This window comes from Cloeon dipterum, chromosome 3 (assembly GCF_949628265.1).
Source record: "Cloeon dipterum chromosome 3, ieCloDipt1.1, whole genome shotgun sequence".
Lineage (NCBI taxonomy): Eukaryota > Metazoa > Arthropoda > Insecta > Ephemeroptera > Baetidae > Cloeon > Cloeon dipterum.
Window position 1 is genome coordinate 25,488,716 of NC_088788.1, and position 18,806 is coordinate 25,507,521.

The following is an 18,806-nucleotide window of genomic DNA, read 5'->3' on the forward strand; positions in this document are numbered from 1 at the left end:
GTCTAAGATCAGGCATATCTTAAAATAAATAAAATTACATTCTTGGGTTAAAAACCTGGTCCTTCCAAATGGTCTTGGACCGACAGAACCGCACTATGGATTTCCATATTAAGGCAGAGCCATAAATCCTTTTCACGAATAAACAGTTTCCTTTCCTTAATGCTTTAAGTTTTTGGTATATCAATAGCTGCGCTGCATGAAAGGAAAGGGAAAAACAGGACGAGTCCCATGTGATCAGCTTATCCAGTTTTATCAAAATTTTCCCAGCGAAAATTGTTACAATTAGCCGATTTCGCTAACAATGCGAAGAGCGCGGTGCCCATGACGACAATAGCGCTGGAATTCCCTCCACTGGAGCCGCGAGGTGGGGCTTATAAAAGAGCGGCGGGAAGCTTGGGTGGGCACCATTACTTCACAGCAGTTCAGTGCAGACCAACCTTTGGTGGACTGGGCCAACACACAACGGACACCAAGATGAACGTGGAGGACTTCAGGAAGAATGGCAAGGAGATGATCGACTACATCTGCGACTACGTCGGCGGTATTAGCGAGCGCAGGGTGACGCCGGCCGTCGAGCCGGGCTACCTGCGGCCGCTGCTGCCGTCGACGGCGCCGCTCAAGCCCGAGTCGTGGTCGGACATCATGGCCGACGTCGAGGAGAAGATCATGCCCGGTGTGACCCACTGGCAGCATCCGCGCTTCCACGCCTACTTTCCCTCAGGAAACTCGTTCCCTTCGATCCTCGGGGACATGCTGAGCGACGCCATCGGATGCATCGGCTTCTCGTGGGCCGCCAGCCCCGCCTGCACCGAGCTCGAGACCATCGTGCTCGACTGGCTGGGACAGGCCATCGGACTGCCAAAGGAGTTCCTCGCCTTCTCCGAGGGTAGCAAGGGCGGCGGTGTTATTCAGGTAAAAATTGAATTTAAACTTTTTAATAATCAAAAGAAGTGAAATCACGGGATATTTTACACCCAATGCCTTTAAATAGTTTTAATGAGCCAAAATTTCAAATTTTTATACAGACAATTATCTAAAAGTTTAATCAATAATTATATAAAATAAAATTATGTAAATAAGAAAAGCCTTTTCCCAAGTCAATTTTTCCAACTTTAAACAAATTTAAAAAAAAAAACTAAATTAATCGTGAACTCGACTTTTGCCTTGTGCAGACCTGCGCCAGTGAGTGCGTGCTTGTGAGCATGCTGGCCGCCCGCGAGCAGGCCATCCTGAAGCTGAAGCAGGACAACCCCAACGGCACCGACGGCGAGTTGCTCAACACCTTGGTCGCTTACTGCAGCAAGGAGGCACACTCGTGCGTCGAGAAGGCGGCCAAAATCTGCATGGTCAAGTTGCGTATCCTCGATCCGGACAACCAGTGCAGCCTGCGCGGAAACACAGTCAGAGATGTAAGTGTCGCCTTTCTTACCACTTGATTAACTGAGTTATGCAACCCCTGGGACCCGCGAGACATCCAGGTTGCATAACTTAAAATTTCAATTTACGTGAAAAGCTCATTTAAAAAGATAACATATTTTTAAATTTTTATACCAGTTTTTAGCAGTCTTTATTCCAATAATAACCCTTCAGGTTAACTTGGAATTTATTTTACATATAATCAAAAATTAAAATTTATGGATTTTTTAAATTTTAAAAACAGGCCATGCATGCTGATATGGAGAGCGGCCTGACCCCATTCTTCATGTCGACGACCCTTGGATCGACCTCTTGCTGCTCGTTCGACAACCTGGTCGAGATCGGACCCGTGTGCAGCGACCTGGACGTGTGGATGCACGTGGACAGCGCGTACGCGGGCAACGCGTTCATCTGCGAGGAGTTCAAGCCGCTGATGCGCGGCATCGAGCACGCGTCGTCGTTCAACACCAACCCCAACAAGTGGCTACTGACCAACTTCGACTGCTCCACCATGTGGGTACGCGACAGGTTCAAGCTGACGCAGGCGCTGGTGGTGGACCCGCTGTACCTGCAGCACAACTACAGCGCCCAGAGCATCGACTACCGCCACTGGGGCGTGCCCCTCAGCCGCCGCTTCAGGGCGCTCAAGCTGTGGTTCGTGCTGCGCTCCTACGGCATTGACGGCCTCCAGAGGTACATCAGGAACCACTGCACGCTCGCAAAGCGATTCGAGCAGCTTGTGCTCAAGGACAGCCGCTTCGAGGTCGCCAATGACGTCAAGGTTAGTTTGAGTCTGATCTCCAAATACTATAAGGGTTGATTTATAAAATCATTGATCTAAGAATTGATTAATTTTCTTATTTTTTAATTTTATTTATGAAAAATAAAATTGAAGTTTTAAAAATTTGAGGGAGGGATAGAATTTTAGAGAGTTAATTAGTTTGACTAATTTTGTATCCTCTTAATCCACAGATGGGCCTCGTTTGCTTCCGTCTTAAGGGCGAAGACAAGCTGACCCAGGAGCTGCTGGCCAAAATCAACATTTCAGGCCAACTCCACATGATCCCCTCCCTCGTGAACAACAGATACATCATCCGCTTCTGCGTCACCGCGGAACACGCCACAGAAAATGATATTGGTGAGTGTTCAATGTTGATAAGTGAACCAAACCGACTTCAATAAGTTTCTATTTTTGCGAATTATTTTTAACTGAAAATAACGATAAAATATATTTCCGGGTTCGCAAAATGATTCAACGTTTAATAATACCCCAATTTTTATCATCGTTGCTTTTATAACTATAGATTTCGCGTGGTCTGTGGTGAGCGATATGGCGGCCGAGATTCTCAGCGACCCTAACAACAGACAGCGCCGCCAGTCGCTACTCAAGAGGCGTCTCAGCTTCGTCCGAAGCGTGTCCCGCGATGTGTTCCAAAGGTCCAATTCGAGGAGCAGTCTCTACGACGGCTGTTCGCCCGTCATCATCTTGGACGAAAACGATTTGGAGATTAAGGAGGACGTATTCACCTTCGCGCCGATGAAGGAGGAGCTCAACGAGGAGATCAAATCCAAGTGAACGCGAGTCTGTTACGCGTCTGCAAAGCTTTTCTGTGATACTCATTATTCATTCAATTATTTGAATTATTTATATTATTCTCATCATTATTTAATATCGATTTCTCCCAGACGTGATTGTCGACTTTATATCAAAAATGGGAATGGGAACGATTTGTAGTTGTGATCAAATCGCTAAACGTCATATTTTGTACTTTGCCAGTAAGTTAAATAAAAAATAGGTTTACCGGTTTAAAATTATCATTTATTATTATCAAAACCTAACAGATAAACAATTTTATGATAATTAACGATCTCTTAAAATTTCCTTTTTACAATGATTACAAGAACTCAACCACCATAATCCCCATCCATTCAAAATAGTTCATTTGGTGAATCTGCGAAAAACATGTGACAACTCACTACTGCACATGGGCGCCAAGCTGAGCAGAGGTCTGGATCAGGACCTTGATGCTGGGCATGAAGGCGGACATCTGCGAGAATTCTGGCCCAGAAATCATTACTGTGTGAAGCTGCAGGCTGCCTTGGTAGTCGCCAGCCTGGATGTGCCTGATCAGTTCGTGGAACGAGGCAAAAGAGTTCTCCGAGAGCTGTAACATTTTTTGAAACTTTGCCAGAAAAACAAAAGACAGATACATTACAAAATATGCTCAATAACTGTTTTTAATTTAAATACAAGACTCTCAAGGAGCAGATAGATATAGGATAAACCTAAAGAAAAATAGACATCTGTTACCTTGTACTCGCGAAGGCTGTCAAAAAGAATTTCCAATTTCCTGCCAACATCCTCCATCTTTCGGCGTATCTGCGGATTTGGTGCCAAACTAATACATTGATCCTTCAGCGAGGTGAGCACTGTCGCGATGATTTGGTGCTCAGCAGGAATTTCCGCCTTGGGCTTAGGAGGCTCGCAGATGGTGGCCTTTCTCACCGGCGATACAGGCGCTGTGGCAGCAGGCTGCATGATATTATACTGTTGGTTTGGCATCTGGCTCATCTGATTGTAAGGCATTTGGCTCATCTGATTCTGAGGCATTTGGCTCATCGGATTCTGAGGCATCATCGGCTGATAAAACCCTGGCATACCCTGGAAAAATACAATAATTGGAAGTTATTATTTTCAAGCTATTAATGAGAAGGAATAAGAATAATAGGTTCAACATCATAAATAATGGAGAAAATTACTTGTCATAGAAACCAAACCACAAAATGTGTGAAAATCTGATTGGAATTGGCTGCAAAGCAGATTTTTTAAGATTATAATTATTCTTTGTTGTCAAATTACAAATCCCCACCACGGGACTTAAACATTTTCCTTTCAATTTCCCAATCATTTAAATTTTAACAAGAAAAAAAATATTATACAAGTGTATTCCTCGATTTGAACTATGTGGACTTAAATCACTACCTCAAACCCAGATATACTAAGAATTATTATTAAAAACATTTTTTATTTCTAGTGACTTTGAATCCTAATATCTAGTGAAAAAATCATATAGATGTGTCCAACCACACAAAGCATAATGAAACAACTACATACCGTGTTGACTGGCTCAGGTTCTGCAGGAGCAACGCCATATAAAGGACAGGTTATGGGAGCGGGGGCATTAATGTCAGATTTTTTCTGCAAAAAGTAATACTCATGATGGAATCAAACTATTTTAAAGTACTCTGATCATAGGCATGCAAATGAAGGAGGAATTCGAACCTGCACTGGCTTGCTGATTGGTGGTGGGTCATTCCATCCTGGCGGTGCGAGCTGGCTCTCCATCAGTTTGGGCTGTGGCCGCGGGGCAGGCGCCACACTAGCTTGCGGCTCTGCATAGCCATAATAAACACCTTTAAATTTCTCACCGCCAAATTTTAAGATCATTTTTTTTCAAATTTGATATGTTTGTGAAATTTTAAAACAAATTTTGAAAAACTTTTGTAGTTTAATCATGTGTCGCAAGAGTAAAAAAAGCGAAAAATAGAGATCAGTGTTTCATTTTACAAAAATTTTCATGTGAAAGACTCACCTGTGTATGAGGAGTAGGAAGAGTTGTTGAATGACTGATCACTGGGTAAGGCAGCACTCGGCATAGGAGAGAAGACGCTGGGCTGCTGGGACGAGGAGTAGCTGTTGTCTGCTCCATAAGGACTACCAGAGTAAGGAGATGATGGGTACGAACTCGCCTGGCCATACTGTCCACCACCGTAGCTTTGGCCGTAAGAACTGTTATTTTGCACAGAGGGGTCGGCAATATATTTCCTGCCTGCGAATAAAAGACAATTAATAAATTATCACACTCATGCCAAAAAGATTTAATTCAAACTTCCTAATTAGCAATGATAAAACTTAATATCAGGTATTTTGTGCAATAAACTCAAGGGACAAAAGTTTCGGAACTTAAAAAATCTTTAGTTACAAAAAGGTTATTTAACATCATTAAAATCTCAATTGGGGTATGTGTCTGTGCAGTGCAAAGCAATTAGTAAGCTTTGATTTTGCCGATTTTGCAATTAAATGTCATATTAGAAAAGTGTTTATATTATGCTCTCTTGTTATTTTCCCTTGATTGTATAGGAAATTAGGTTTAAAATCAAACTATTTACTTAAGCCAGAGCCAATTCCTGAAGGTTTGCCTCCAGTTGTCGGCGGAGGAGGGGCAGGTGAAGGAGACCCGGTGGCTGCAGGCTGCATTGGAGTCGGATAAGGAGAAGGTGAGGGCGCCGGAGGGTACACATTTGGCGTGGGCTGATACAAACTGGGTGCCGGTTGATACACAGGCGAAGTCTGCGGGTACACTGGACCACTGGAAGGGTAAGCCTGCACTGCCGGTTGGTCGTAACCACTTGACTGACTAACAGTTCGCGATCTCGGCCACTGCAATTGGGAAATATTATATTTTAACTGCAATAATGATTCATAGTTGAGATAGAAGATTGATCCAGTTGCTATACTAGATTAGCTGATGAATTGATGTTCAATTTTACTGGTGGCTATTTAAACAGCCAGATTTGCTGACAAGGCTTGGGATTAGCCAATTTGTTTTGTTGAAGTAATCTGTATATTTTTAAAATCTAATTTAATTAACAAAATTTAATAAACAAAATTTAATAAACAAAATGGAACATTTATTTGAAAACGCATTACTTTCAGATGTTTGTCCCACGCTTTGGATAGCTCATTGCATTAAAAGCAATTAGCATAATATTTCCATATTTTTCTTGCAAATCGCGAGGTAGAGACAGTTAAAAAATAGAAAGGTTTCTTGCTCTAGCTCTCTTAGCAAATCTTAACCACGCGCATCTTCAAAAAAATCGATTAAAGGCTCTCTCAACGAATGTTTAAGTTCTGGATATTTCCTTACCGGCTGTGTAGGAATCTGCGGGCCACTGGGCCTCCTGAATGTTTGCTGCTGCTGCAGATGCTGTTTCTGCACAGCTCTGGGCTGGCTCTTCATGCCAAGACCTGTTGTCAGTCTGTCTTTCAGCTCAAGGGCAGACTCCTGCAAATAAAAACATCACTATCCCACCGGTCTGTCTAAGTGGGGATCAAGCTTACATCTTGGGCAGTCTCCAAACAGGACAGGGCTGAAGTCAGGGCGCCCTGAGAGGCCAGAAGGAAGGCGTACTTGGACAGCAAGTTAGCCAGACTTCCCGTAGTCGGAATCGTTCTACCCTGAGACTGGGACGCAGCTATTTGGAGCAAAAGAGCTCCTTGGACCATTTCCTGGAATGGATTGATTGGGCAAGGTGGTTTGCACAAGGGAAATATTTTACCTGCAGCTGCAAATTGCTGCTTGGAGCAAAGTTTGTGTCCCATGAAGAAACAAGTTTGTCCACATTGCCGGAGCAAAGGTAACAAACCTGGGCAAACGATTTGTATTCTGCATCACTCTCTAGTCTTTCGCCAAGTTGTTCTAGAAACAAAAAATTGAAAAGATTTATTAAAAATTTTAACATGACTCCGTAAAGTAATACTTTAGAAAATCTACAAGCAACACTTACGACACAGTAAATAGAAGTCCTCCCCGTTCGCGTGGGTGAGGATTCCAGCCAAAAGTTGCGGCCACGAGGACAACGAGCAAGTGGCAATAATAGACTTCCAGTCATGGCTCACAACAGCGTTAATCAGATGAGAAAGCCAGCCTTTCGATTGCTACGAGTTAAATGTTAGTTAACAAACTAATATTTTTTAAATAAAAATTCAGTAATATTGGTTTGAGTCATGTGTTCACCTATTTTTAAAACGGTGTTGGTAGTGTCAAATTGTTATTAAAATAAGAGAACACAACACCCTGTGATGATTCTCCCCACTAATTGGTACTAGAAACTTACAGACGTTTCCCAAGTAATCCCAGAACATCAATGTCAATAACAATCGATTGAAAATTACTCTATCCAAATTGACATTAATCAATTACTCTAATTAAATGATAAATTACTTTTTAAATTATTTGATGTAGTAATATCCTGTAAATTCTGAAAATAAACCAATAAAGATAAACTCATTTCAAGCAATTGTGCAGAGCAATAACAATATAATTCAAATACATTCTAAATTTCGACATGAAGTTTGAACACCAGATTTCAAAACCCCTTGTTGATTTTGTGAAATAAAGTTAAAAATAAATCAGGTTTACTTGTCGTGCTCAATCATCTGACACCAATTCCTCCAACTCAAACAAAAAATCCTCAATTTTGAAGTGATAACAACATCAATTTGTCTCTATAATCTAATGGTTTTGTTGAAGTACCTTGAAGTAGCGCATCTGCGTTTGGGCAAGCAGTTTTGCCCCGCCAGTCATGGCGAGAAGCAGCGCGTCGGCCATTCGGTTTTGTTGAAGACACAACTCCACAGCCGCTTCCAGTTTTCCAACCAACAGTGCCTGGCCAATTTGACCTTCTGGGTCAAGCGAGCTAGGGATGCAGAATTTTTCGGTTGGAAGATCCGAATAGGGGAACTGAAATTAACTTATTTTGAGCCACAAATCTCAAAACATTGCAAAATTCGAAAACATTAACAAGATAAACATAAAAAAGTTGTTATTTGAGAAAGCGGAAAATAGTTACACTCTGGTCGAATTCTTCAGTCTGGAGATCACCCTGAAACCAAAATTTTTACTATCTAGAAAAACTTTAACTTGGGTGCATTACATTAGTGGTCAAATGAGAGACATCATTGGTCAGTTTATTGATGTCATCGCCAAGAGCCGCGTTGATGCTGCTGTTTATTTGGTCAAGGGGGTAGCCTAGCAAGGTGAGCGTAGCCGACTGAGGGTGAGCTTCAAACTGGGCACCCAAGTACTGCCACAGGGTTTTTAGCTGCGGCGACGAAGCAGTCTGCAGTTGCTCGTAGCAGAACTCAGAGTACATGCCCTGGCTAAGTACGTGCTCCAGTTTTGCGGCGCGGGTGAGCAGCTCTGGCTCAGACACCAATTGGCTGATGATTACTTTGTTCGGCTCGTCAGTAGAATATTGAACTAGACGGCCACCAAACTAAAAAAATGATATAATAATATAAATGTAACAATTGCGCTAAAAACAATATCAAGAAAACTTTTATCCATGTGACAACGTCCCATTTCCTTCACATTTCAAAATATTTTTAAGTTTTGCAAATACACACAGCAAAAGAGGATCCTGCAGTCCTTCTTAACCACTTTGGCGGTTTTCTCAGGTCCACGTGGGTTTGAACGACTGGCTGAGCCACAACTGCAGGCGCAAGGCTCTCCATGCCGGGAAATGAGTCTGCAATCTGAAAAACTAATTGTTAAAAATACCAGTGTAGGTTCTTTACAATTTGGCAAACCTTGCTAGTTGTTACAGTGGGCGCTTGTTGGCCACCAGTCAAGGAGTAAATGCTAACATGGCCATCAAAGCTGGAGCAGGATATGAGGGAAGGATATCTAGGGCACCAAGAAACGTCAAAGAGCCACTGATGCGGAGTTTGAATTTCACAGAGAAGTTCATGGCCCTGAAAGGTTTTTAATCTTGCTTACTCGATTGATTAAAAGTGATTGACCCCCGCTAGTAGAATAGAAATTAAAAAATATATATTTGAAAATACTGTTAAAATTGAAAGATATTTAAAAATATTTGTAGTCTTTTTTGCTATATTATTAAAAATTACAAACAAGAAAAAAATAAATCTCACTTGAGTGTTCTCATTTGGATTCCAGCAGAGAATCCTGTTGTCCCTGCCGCAACTGAGCAGAAGATCTGGGTCCTTCTCACACCAAGAGATACAAGTGACTGCCCTTGTATGGCCCAGCATGGTTTTGAGGGGCGAAGTGGCGAATCGCAGGTCCCACAGCTGCACCACTGGTGCCATGTCGTCTTCAGAGGACAGACATAACTGCGTGGCCACGTCTGGATGCCAAGCAACCACGTTCCAGCGAACCTTGAGTTGATTGTGGATAGTCAAAACTCAATTTTGAATTAAAGTTTTTAAACTCACATGAGAGTTTGAGTCAGCTAGTTTGATGATGGGTTCGTTTTTACGCAGATCCCAGACCACGCATCTGGATGCAAAAGTGGAAGCCAGAATATGTTGCACTGAGAAAATTTATTTGCAAAAAGCAGGAATGAAGAAAATTTAGAGCAAACCTTGTCTGTTCCAAGACAGCCAACTGACTGCGTCTGGTGGAGTCACCTTGGCTCCAGGGGTCATTGGACTTGTCATTTGTACCAAGTCCCAGATGAAAATTTCTGAGTCACCAGCACCAGAAGCTAATAAATTTTGCTGCAAAGAGGGCAGTGTAAGGAGAGGTTTTTCACGCACAGAACGAAATTTACTTGATATGGATTTATGTCAAGAGCCTTGACAGCACCACTGTGTCCATTCTTCTTGATCTTCAGATCTTTTTGTCCGCCCAGCATTTCCTGGGGACTGTAAATTTCGACTATACCTCCATCACAACCAGCAATCAAATTGTCCATGCTCCACACTAGCTTGTGGAACCTGTTGATGCATGCCATTTTAAATAATTCAATTTTATTTTGACATTTATAAATAAGAACCTCTGATCTGTCTGTACTCCTGCAACTTTTTCCATGTCTGTGCCTGGCTCACTCAGGTTCAAAGAGAACAACTCCAGCGCAGACGTAGTGCTGAAAGTGGCATCCAGTTGCTGGGCCGCCGTTCCTCCAGCCAGTAGGGTTGGATGCTGGTCAGGAGGCGACCACGCCACGTTCACGGTCCTCTCGACCTCTTTCACTCTCATGATTACGGCTTAAAAATCGAAATGGAAAAGAAAATGATGATAATAATATTCTGACAAATTTTTTGTATTGCAGTCGAAAACAAAAAGCCGACAGTCAACCAATGAAACAACACACGTCAGACTCAGCTGTTCCAACTAACACGAAAAATATAGGTTGATAACAGATTTTGAAAGTTTAAGCAGCAAGATTTGCAAATTTTCAATCACAGTCTGGTGGGCAAATAGTTAGCGTTTCATTTTACCTTGTTTACGGTGATCTCGATTTACAAGTTTGCGGTCTAGAAATAAACAACTGCAAGTTCCAACGTGGCTGCTTTGCTCACTGGTCTGTCTAGTCGTCTGGTGTTGGTAGTGGTGACTTTAAAATCCTGACAATCTTGTTATGTTCCCGCCCCCTCTTTATGTCGGCCCCGTCCACTCCCACTCCCGTTTTAGTTCGTCACATGACACGACAGCTAGCTAAAGATTAAGGTTGCTATTTTCACGGCTAACTTCATCTTGCTTATTTACACTTTAGAAAAGGCATGGTTGTGTTGGTGCATGAGTCATGAATAGGTGAGACGACCAAGAACCATGTAGACGCGCGAGTTTTCAAAACAGTAATAGTGTTGATAGGTCTAAATCATGAAAAAAGTATTTAAATGGCGCTCGAGCTGTTCCTGAGAGATGGAACCAGGATGGAACGGAGCTTCATCTCTCGCCTTCCCCTCTTTGCTTCTGACGCTTGTTGTGAAAGGTGTTAGTTTAGTGTTTATGCTGCATTCAACAACGCAGTAGATAGGTTAAGCGCTAAGCATTTTTGTTTCTTTGGCGTGTTAGCGCATTTCTGGCCAATATCTCCGTAAAACAAAATGTTTTATCACGTAATGTCAAATTAATTTCATTAATTTGGTGTTGGGTTTAATTCATTGTTTTTACAGATTTCGCTAGAACATGAAATCCTGCTGCATCCCAAATACTTTGGCCCACAGTTGAGTGAAACTGTCCGACAAAAACTATACACAGAAATCGAAGGAACTTGCACTGGAAAGTAAGGATAATTTTATTATGTAGTTATAATTTTTTATGTAACCATTAAAAAATTGAAAAAAGTAAGTTCAAAACTGCCAGAAATAGATCGAAAGAGAACAAAAATAACGAGGGAATCTAACCAAAATTATAATAAAAATATGGTAGATATTCTTTGTATCTTATAGTTCTAAAATGATAAAAGAAAGAAACGATTTTCCAGGCACGGCTTTGTGATTGCCGTTACAACGATTGACCACGTTGGAGCAGGGCTAATTCAACCTGGACAAGGATTTGTACTCTACCCTGTCAAATTCCGAGCTATTGTGTTTAGACCATTCAAAGGTCAGGTTCTTGATGCTGTTGTCACACAAGTAAACAAAGTAAGTTTTTGTTGGTTATGGGATGATTTTTTTCAATTAACTGAAAAACTTTTATTAAATTATTATAGGTTGGAATTTTTGCTGACATTGGACCACTGTCTTGCTTCATTTCTCATCACGTAAGAGTGCATCTCACATTGAACCTTTCCCACTCATCAGTCTTTTGTATTCATTTTAGTCAATTCCTGCAGACATGGAATTTTGTCCGAACGTTCAACCACCTTGCTACAAATCCAAAGATGAAGTAACAATTTAATTCTTTATCAAAAGTGTTCTAATATCTTTATGCGCTAGGACATAGTCATTCACGCAGATGACGAGATTAGACTGAAAATTGTCGGAACAAGAGTGGACGCAACTGGAATTTTCGCCATTGGAACTCTGATGGACGATTATCTTGGACTGGTTTGCAGTTGAGAGTTATTATTATGGTTGACACTACTACATTTAAATGTTTGCCTCTTCTTCCTAAACGAATAATCTGTTAAATCACACTGAAGCTTTATATTTTTAATGAGACCAGTAAATCAATCTCGAGGAGCTAATATTTATCTCTACCCTACTATTTTGATGGCAAAATATTCCTTGTTTGATAATAAATGAAATTATAAAGAAAAGTCAATGAAGCATTTCATAGAGTTGTCATTTTATTTTCGGCTGAAATTTTATGTACTTTCAACAGTTAGTCCATGTAATATAAAGCCTCCAGAGCCACTCATCAGCACCTCTGGGTGAGTTCTCTCAGGAAGAATTTGATATTTTCGCAGCCAGGGCTCTTTCAGCTTAAGGGCAGTGACATTTTTGTCCGCCTTCAGTTTCATGTAAGCCTCTTGCAGTGGCTCTTTGAACTGTGAGTAGATGACGAACGGTCTTGACAGCTCGACTAATGGTAGTAAATGGGTGCACACATTGATTGGGTTCTCTTTCGCCACCACAATTAGTGCAGCGGCCTTGTCTGATCGCAGCCGCTCCATCACTAGTGAAATTTCAGCTTCATAATCGGAATTGGCTCTCTTTGCTAAGGGCCCTTCCTCTTGTTTTTCACCATTCTCCTTCAGAGGCAAAATTCCACATTCAGTAGCTGATTTGAGGAATTCAGATAGGCTCAAGTAGTGCACCTGCAATTTTTTGTTCTTTTAATATTTAAAATAAAAATTTGATACAACAGACCCACATTTTCATTCCTTTAAACTCCCAAAAATGAAATAATTTTCATTTAAACTTGAAGCTGGTGCCAAAACTTGTGAGTTATACATCATCAAATTAATGAACTATTCCTTCAATCATAAATATATGTGAGAATAAGATTTTCTTAAATCATTTCTATTTTAAAAAGTAAACCATAAATATACAAAACAATTCATGCTCGTAATCGCGAATTTGGACCTCGCCTACTTATAATTAATGTTTATAACGCAAAGGAACATGAAATATATTATTATCTAACAGTCCATATTAAGGGCGCCAGCTGTACAATCAAAGCTATGGTTAAAAAATTAAATTGATGGAAAAATTGGTTAAATTTTTTAATTTCTGTTTCTAGTGATAATTTTCTACTAAATTTGGGTAAAGATAAAAAAAAGGTAGATTCCAGTAGATACAAACCTTTGAAAGGAGCTCAGGCGAGTAGTTCATAGCCTGAATCGCGATTGTCTTGTCGGTGCCTCTTGCGCAGCTCAATACAATCAGGTGCGCGTCAGAAGTTGCCGATAGACGTTCTATCATAGCACTAGTGACCATCCCTTGTGATCCTGACTCAAACAGGAGGAAGGTGCTGGGCGTTGTGGTTGCCTGTACGCCGCTCAGGGACACAATGAGAGACAAAGAGTCCTGTCGGAGGCTCATATGCTTCGGGTTCTGCTCTTGCGGGGACAAATTGCACAGAGCCTGCGTCACAAGTCTGTTGGATGTTGGACGTACCAGGACGTACTTCTTATACTTCCTCTGCTTCTTAGAAACATATCTAAGGAAGGGTTAAATTAGACACCAATTTAATTAGATAACTTCTAATACTTTTCTTGGGCAAAAACTGTTTTTTGCTCAAAGGTAGAGCTGTTTTCCACCAGTTGCCCTACAATATCTTTTGCAGACACACCCTCGGCTTGCATGCCTACGATTGCTTCTCTGGAAAGCTTCTGGCTTTGACCATCATCTTTGATGAACCTGTTGTCTTTGCCCTCTGTGTCTTTGCTATCGTCTACCAAGACTTGCACCAAACTCTGCTCGTACTCCGAGATAGGACATTCAACCAGTTGAAATCGACGCTCCCCCCTGATTCTCTTGGCTGCCTCCATGGAATATGTGCTCCATACTGACTTTCCCATCAAGTTACCTAGCTCGACGATATCCCTGCCAAGTGATATGTGCGATTTTTCTGTCACCTGCACCACTTTGACGTAGTTTTCTCTCTGCAGGGCAACCCATTGCCCACTCTTTATAGTATTAGTTTCCATCTGAAAACGTTTGAAACAGCGGAAAATTATAATGTAAAAATTTAATCATCATTTATCTAATTATGTATAAGCAACTAAAAATACATACATACATAAATCGTGATTACAAAGAAACAAAGTCATGTAATAATCAATGTTAACTTAATGCTGTTCAGCCCAGTTCAGCCGGCGCAAACTTCTGTATGTAAACACACGTGTCGTACTGTAGCTTGTTTGTTTCTCTTCGAGTAAACATTTGAAAGGAATACCTTTCACCATATTGGAATTTTGCTTAATCTAACCAACTGCGTAAGTTACCAAAATTAGATTCCAGATTTTGAATTTCGCGGTAATTTTTCTCTGAAAAAAATGGCGATCAAGTAGCGCCTTCAGATTTTATTATAAGTATAAGTAGTGTTATGTTAGTGTTTCACATGTGGTCTGAGTCGGTCTGAGTGAGTCTGCTGTTTGCCATCTACCTGCAGCCAAGAAATTATTTAAGTTGTTCAAAACGAAGGATTTTGCTGTTAAATTTTCTTTTTTCAAGCCCATCTGCATTTCATGCATACTCATCCATCATAAATCTCAAATAATTCATTCAACATGGGTTTAACAAAGCAGTATTTGCGTTACGAAAAGGACGGCGTTTTCAATTTAATCGCTGATCCCAATTGCAATGTTGTGTTTGTTACCCTGAATGGTCAGGAGGGTCGCTTTGTGGCCGTCGGTGGCGGTGAAGATGTAATTATTTGGGACTTGCGGCTCTCAGAAAAGGTATTATTTAATTTGCAATCACATGATGCTAGAATTAATTTTTTAATTTCAGACTGTTGTTTTAACTGGAGAAAAGAAAGCTGTAACCCGGCTGGCTGCCAACCCTGAGGGTAGCCAACTTGCTGTTGGTGATGAGGCCGGCAATGTGAGAATCTTCGACCTTGCTTCTGCCGAGAACATTTGCACACTTGCTGGCCACAGACACGCAATCACCTGTCTAAACTATGACCAGAATGGCACTAGACTCGCATCAGGCTCCAAGGTTTGGCTTAAAAATTTGCAAGCAAAGAGAAATTTAACGCACAATTTTTGTTCGCCAGGACACTGAGGTAATTGTTTGGGACGTGGTTGGAGAGCGAGGTCTGCATCGCATGAGTGGGCACAAAGGGGACATCACTCAAGTGCGTTTCCTCCCTGACCACGAAGTCCTTGTCTCCAGCTCGAAGGATTCTTTCATCAAATTTTGGGATCTAGATACGGCTCATTGTTTTATAACTCTCTCTGCGCATAAAGCTGAGGTATGGTTATTTTTGGGCGAGTATTCCTTGAATTAAAATATATTCTAGGTTTGGGACATTGCAATAGTTCACCAGGGTCGGTATCTCATTTCTGGAGGAACAGAGCCAGAGCTTTTTGTTTGGGAAATAAAAGAAAACACGCAGGAGAGCTTGTCAGAGGACAACCTGGTAATATAAAGTTTTTTTGTATAAAAAGGAACACAAGTTATTTTTTATTTTACATTTCAGTGTCCTCTGCGTTGCATCAAATCAGGCTCACTGGTTCGCAGTTGCGTTGGTCGCCTACAGGCCCTGGTCACGGACAAGTCAGGACAGGTTCTTGGCAGTTTTGGAACAGACAGAAATTTGGAAATTTTCTGGTTCTACAATGAAGATGAAGTGCAGAACAGAACTAAAAAGAGGAGGAAACGAGAATTAAAGCAACAAAAGTGAGTCCTTATATTAATTGTCCCTCCAGTTCAGTTAAATTTCACTTTCTTGTGCATAGAGAGCAAGGAGAAGAGGTACAAACTGAAGACTTGGAACCACAGACAAACTTGACAGATGCAGTTCGTAAGCTGCTCACCTTCAAGTGCACTAACAAAATAAAATCTTGTGACTTCATAATGGGGAAAACTGGTGAAATCAGGGTAAGAATAATTTAGAACCTATTACTTCAGAACCTACATTAATTCATTCATTCATCAGTGCTCCTGCGTGTTAAACAACAACAAAATAGAACTGTACTCAGTGTTGGCGAAAAGCACAGCAGAACACAAGCTCCTGAGGACTCTGGAAAAGTGCGGTCACAGAAGCGAGGTGAGGGCAGTGTGCTTCAGCTCGGACGCGCTTGCCGTGGCTACTGGCTCAGCTGAGAGTGTCCGTGTTTGGAACCGCACCTCCCAGTCATGCCTGCGAACCATTGCCACAGACTACGTGACCTCTCTCACCTTTGTCCCTGGAGACAGACATCTGCTGGCAGGACTGAAGTCTGGCTCCATTCTTGTCATGGACATCGGCACTGCGGAAATCCTTGAGGAAATTTCTGCACACCAAGGTGAAGTTTGGTCCGTCTGCGTCATGCCTAATAATGTAAGTCAATTTTTACCTGAACCATCACCATCATTTAAATTAATGACGCCAGAAAATTTTAAAATTTGCATTTGCTTAATTTTACAGAAACTCATTGAATATATGATAAATATATTTTTTCCCTAAATTTTATGTTATTTTTAACTCCGTGACCAAGAAGGTAAAAAAATGATAGATCTTCAACGATACACTTTCCTAAATTCCTACTCGAGTTAGTTTCTAGAGTATTAAACAATTAACCAATAATTCTTTTAGCGAGGCTGCGTTTCCGGAAGTGGGGATAAATCACTCAAATTCTGGGAGTTTGAAGTAGTCACCCCTTTGAACGAGGAGAACAGCGGAAGCAGAGCCAAAGTCCTCTCCTTGCTGCACACCAGGTCGCTGCAGTTGGAGGAAGGAATCGTTTGCGTGGCCATCAGTCCCAACATGCGCTACATTGCGGCCTCCTTGCTCGACTCGACTGTCAAAATCTTCTTCATGGACACGCTGAAGGTCTGCTTTGCACCTCACAATCCAGGAATGATAATTGATGTTTTGCTTTCAGTTCTTTGTCAGCTTGTATGGCCACAAACTGCCAGTGCTATGCATGGACATCTCTTACGACTCGACTCTGATATGCACTGGAAGCGCTGACAAAAACATCAAAATTTGGGGACTCGACTTTGGAGACTGCCACAAATCGATTTTTGCCCACGATGGTGCAATCAAGAGTTTGAAGTTTGTTCCAAAGACGCACTACTTCTTCAGCTGTGGTAGAGATGGATCCGTGAAACAGTGGGATGCGGACAATTATGAAAGAATCATGACTCTGGATGTGAGTATTCATTTTTGTTATTTACATAAAATACCTACATAAATTTATCTGAAACTTTAAACGCTTACAAGCATAGACAGTCAACATGCTGTTAGATTAGGTTTTTTGCTGAACAAAAATTTGTAATTTTTCAAACTCTATGTGGGAGCCATTTTAGAGTGAAAAATATTTTTTCTTGTTTGAAAGAATCAATATTATGCTTTATTTTTGCTTAGCTTTGGAGCTTTGGCATTATTATTATACCTTAGTAACATTTTGTATTTTCTTAAAATATCCTGCTTGTTGATGTTCATTAATCAATTTGAATTTAAGGGTCATCTTGGCTCGGCTCACTGTCTTGATGTATCAACCAGCTATGTGGTCAGCTGTGGTAGCGACCAGGTGGTGAGGATTTACGCCAGGAGTTCGGAGCCACTGGTTTTGGAAGACGAGAGGGAGGAGGAGAGACAAAAGGAAGATGATGAGAAACTCGTCACTGGAGATGATTCAGTCGTCCCTGGACAGGCAGCGCACAGTCTGCCGTCAAAGAAAACTGTTGGCACTGAAAGAGCGGTACAGAATTTTTGCAGATCAACTGGACAGAGGAGTGGAACAGTATTGAATTGTTTCAGGCAGAGCAACTGATTGAGGCAATCCAACTCTCAGAAACGTACCGGGGCGATCTGGAGGAGTGGAATGGCGCTAAAGAGACCAAACCTGTGCCGCCACCACTGATGACTGCCCTTCAAATTGAAGAGCCTGATCAGTTCATCTTGCACGCGTTGAAGTCCATTCAATCGAGGTAAAACTAAATACCATTAGAAAATATATCAGTTGAAGCTCATAAATTTTTGTAAAATTTTACATGATTGGTTCAGAATTAGAAGTTCTTGTTTGTAGATGTGCCTTAAAAATCATTAATGGTGTTGATTTTGAACAAATTTACTTCCTGTCAAGCATTTCTTTTAAATGTTTTTTCCCAATTAGTCTTACTTGTGAAATAAATATTTTAAATTTGTTTTCTGGAACTCTCAAATATTGCTTTGTCTCTGTTTTTGAGGAAATTCCACATTCCGGATTTTAATAGATAGTAATTTTAAAGTTATGTCAATTATTTTTGCTCTCAGCGACACTGAGGAAGCTTTGCTGCTGCTGCCCTTCTCCTGTGTCAGCAGTTTGCTCAGCCGCATCCCATACCTGCTGAGGAAGGGCAGAGACATCGAGACGGTTGCCCGAAGCTTGCTTTTCTTGGTCAAGGTGCATCACGAGCCGATTTTGCAAACAAAAAAGCTGCTTTCAGCAATCAAGGAGCTATCTACCTTGTCTATTGGATCCATCGATCAAGAGAGGGTAAGGTGTTCTAATCTTTTGTTATTTTATTTCTAAAAGAGTTGTATCAGGACCGGGTTGGTGTTAATTTGTTTGGTCTGCGGGCATACCAGCGCAGAGTAGAGGCAGAACAGAATGTACACATCTTCAGAGAAGCCACTGTTATGAGACGGGAAAAGGAAAAGAAGCGGCGATTGAAGGAGAGAGCAATCAAGAGGGCTGTTCTTACAATGTAACAACAGTTTTAAATAAAATAATAAGTCTTACTTATTGCTCTGATTTTAATTTAAAAACAA

The 18,806-nt window shown here is 41.2% G+C and overlaps 5 protein-coding genes across 11 annotated transcripts; 3 read left to right on the plus strand and 2 right to left on the minus strand.

Moving 5' to 3' along the window:
* Positions 1-174: 174 nt before the first annotated feature.
* On the plus strand, positions 175-3,228 carry LOC135938710 (tyrosine decarboxylase-like). Its single transcript, XM_065482585.1, has 5 exons — positions 175-912; positions 1,173-1,409; positions 1,661-2,197; positions 2,389-2,554; positions 2,721-3,228. The coding sequence occupies exons 1-5, from the start codon at positions 322-324 to the stop codon at positions 2,990-2,992; spliced, it is 1,803 nt and encodes a 600-aa protein (XP_065338657.1). The 5' UTR covers positions 175-321; the 3' UTR covers positions 2,993-3,228.
* On the minus strand, positions 3,214-10,594 carry Sec31 (secretory 31). 6 transcript variants are annotated; one of them, XM_065482580.1, is made up of 21 exons: positions 10,445-10,594; positions 10,000-10,210; positions 9,775-9,940; positions 9,586-9,721; positions 9,437-9,534; positions 9,134-9,379; positions 8,789-8,953; positions 8,606-8,734; positions 8,134-8,475; positions 8,050-8,082; positions 7,734-7,940; positions 6,985-7,135; positions 6,757-6,896; positions 6,539-6,706; positions 6,345-6,482; positions 5,587-5,857; positions 5,010-5,246; positions 4,700-4,809; positions 4,532-4,615; positions 3,728-4,078; positions 3,214-3,581 (listed from the first exon to the last, which is right to left on the minus strand). In XM_065482580.1, exons 2-21 carry the CDS (start codon positions 10,200-10,202, stop codon positions 3,393-3,395), a joined length of 3,564 nt encoding a protein of 1,187 aa, XP_065338652.1. In that variant the 5' UTR covers positions 10,203-10,210; positions 10,445-10,594; the 3' UTR covers positions 3,214-3,392. The 6 variants fall into 6 exon arrangements, with proteins under 6 accessions (XP_065338652.1, XP_065338651.1, XP_065338650.1 ...); XM_065482579.1 differs by having other exon boundaries at positions 3,214-3,599; XM_065482578.1 differs by having other exon boundaries at positions 4,700-4,830.
* A 311-nt stretch (positions 10,595-10,905) lies between these two features.
* On the plus strand, positions 10,906-12,215 carry Rpb7 (DNA-directed RNA polymerase II subunit Rpb7). The gene is made up of 6 exons (XM_065482591.1): positions 10,906-11,065; positions 11,123-11,232; positions 11,434-11,593; positions 11,662-11,712; positions 11,772-11,837; positions 11,888-12,215. The coding sequence occupies exons 1-6, from the start codon at positions 11,054-11,056 to the stop codon at positions 12,008-12,010; spliced, it is 522 nt and encodes a 173-aa protein (XP_065338663.1). The 5' UTR covers positions 10,906-11,053; the 3' UTR covers positions 12,011-12,215.
* Positions 12,216-12,220: 5 nt separating this feature from the next.
* Trmt6 (tRNA methyltransferase 6 non-catalytic subunit) lies at positions 12,221-14,280 on the minus strand. 2 transcript variants are annotated; one of them, XM_065482590.1, is made up of 4 exons: positions 14,139-14,280; positions 13,607-14,046; positions 13,199-13,556; positions 12,221-12,711 (listed from the first exon to the last, which is right to left on the minus strand). In XM_065482590.1, the coding sequence occupies exons 2-4, from the start codon at positions 14,044-14,046 to the stop codon at positions 12,259-12,261; spliced, it is 1,251 nt and encodes a 416-aa protein (XP_065338662.1). In that variant the 5' UTR covers positions 14,139-14,280; the 3' UTR covers positions 12,221-12,258. The 2 variants fall into 2 exon arrangements, with proteins under 2 accessions (XP_065338662.1, XP_065338661.1); XM_065482589.1 differs by having other exon boundaries at positions 14,135-14,272.
* A 194-nt stretch (positions 14,281-14,474) lies between these two features.
* Positions 14,475-18,780, plus strand: LOC135938711 (WD repeat-containing protein 3). Its single transcript, XM_065482586.1, has 13 exons — positions 14,475-14,799; positions 14,852-15,061; positions 15,120-15,317; positions 15,366-15,485; positions 15,546-15,745; positions 15,805-15,946; positions 16,005-16,388; positions 16,644-16,880; positions 16,933-17,202; positions 17,515-17,754; positions 17,814-17,983; positions 18,309-18,531; positions 18,582-18,780. Exons 1-13 carry the CDS (start codon positions 14,629-14,631, stop codon positions 18,744-18,746), a joined length of 2,730 nt encoding a protein of 909 aa, XP_065338658.1. The 5' UTR covers positions 14,475-14,628; the 3' UTR covers positions 18,747-18,780.
* Positions 18,781-18,806: the final 26 nt, after the last annotated feature.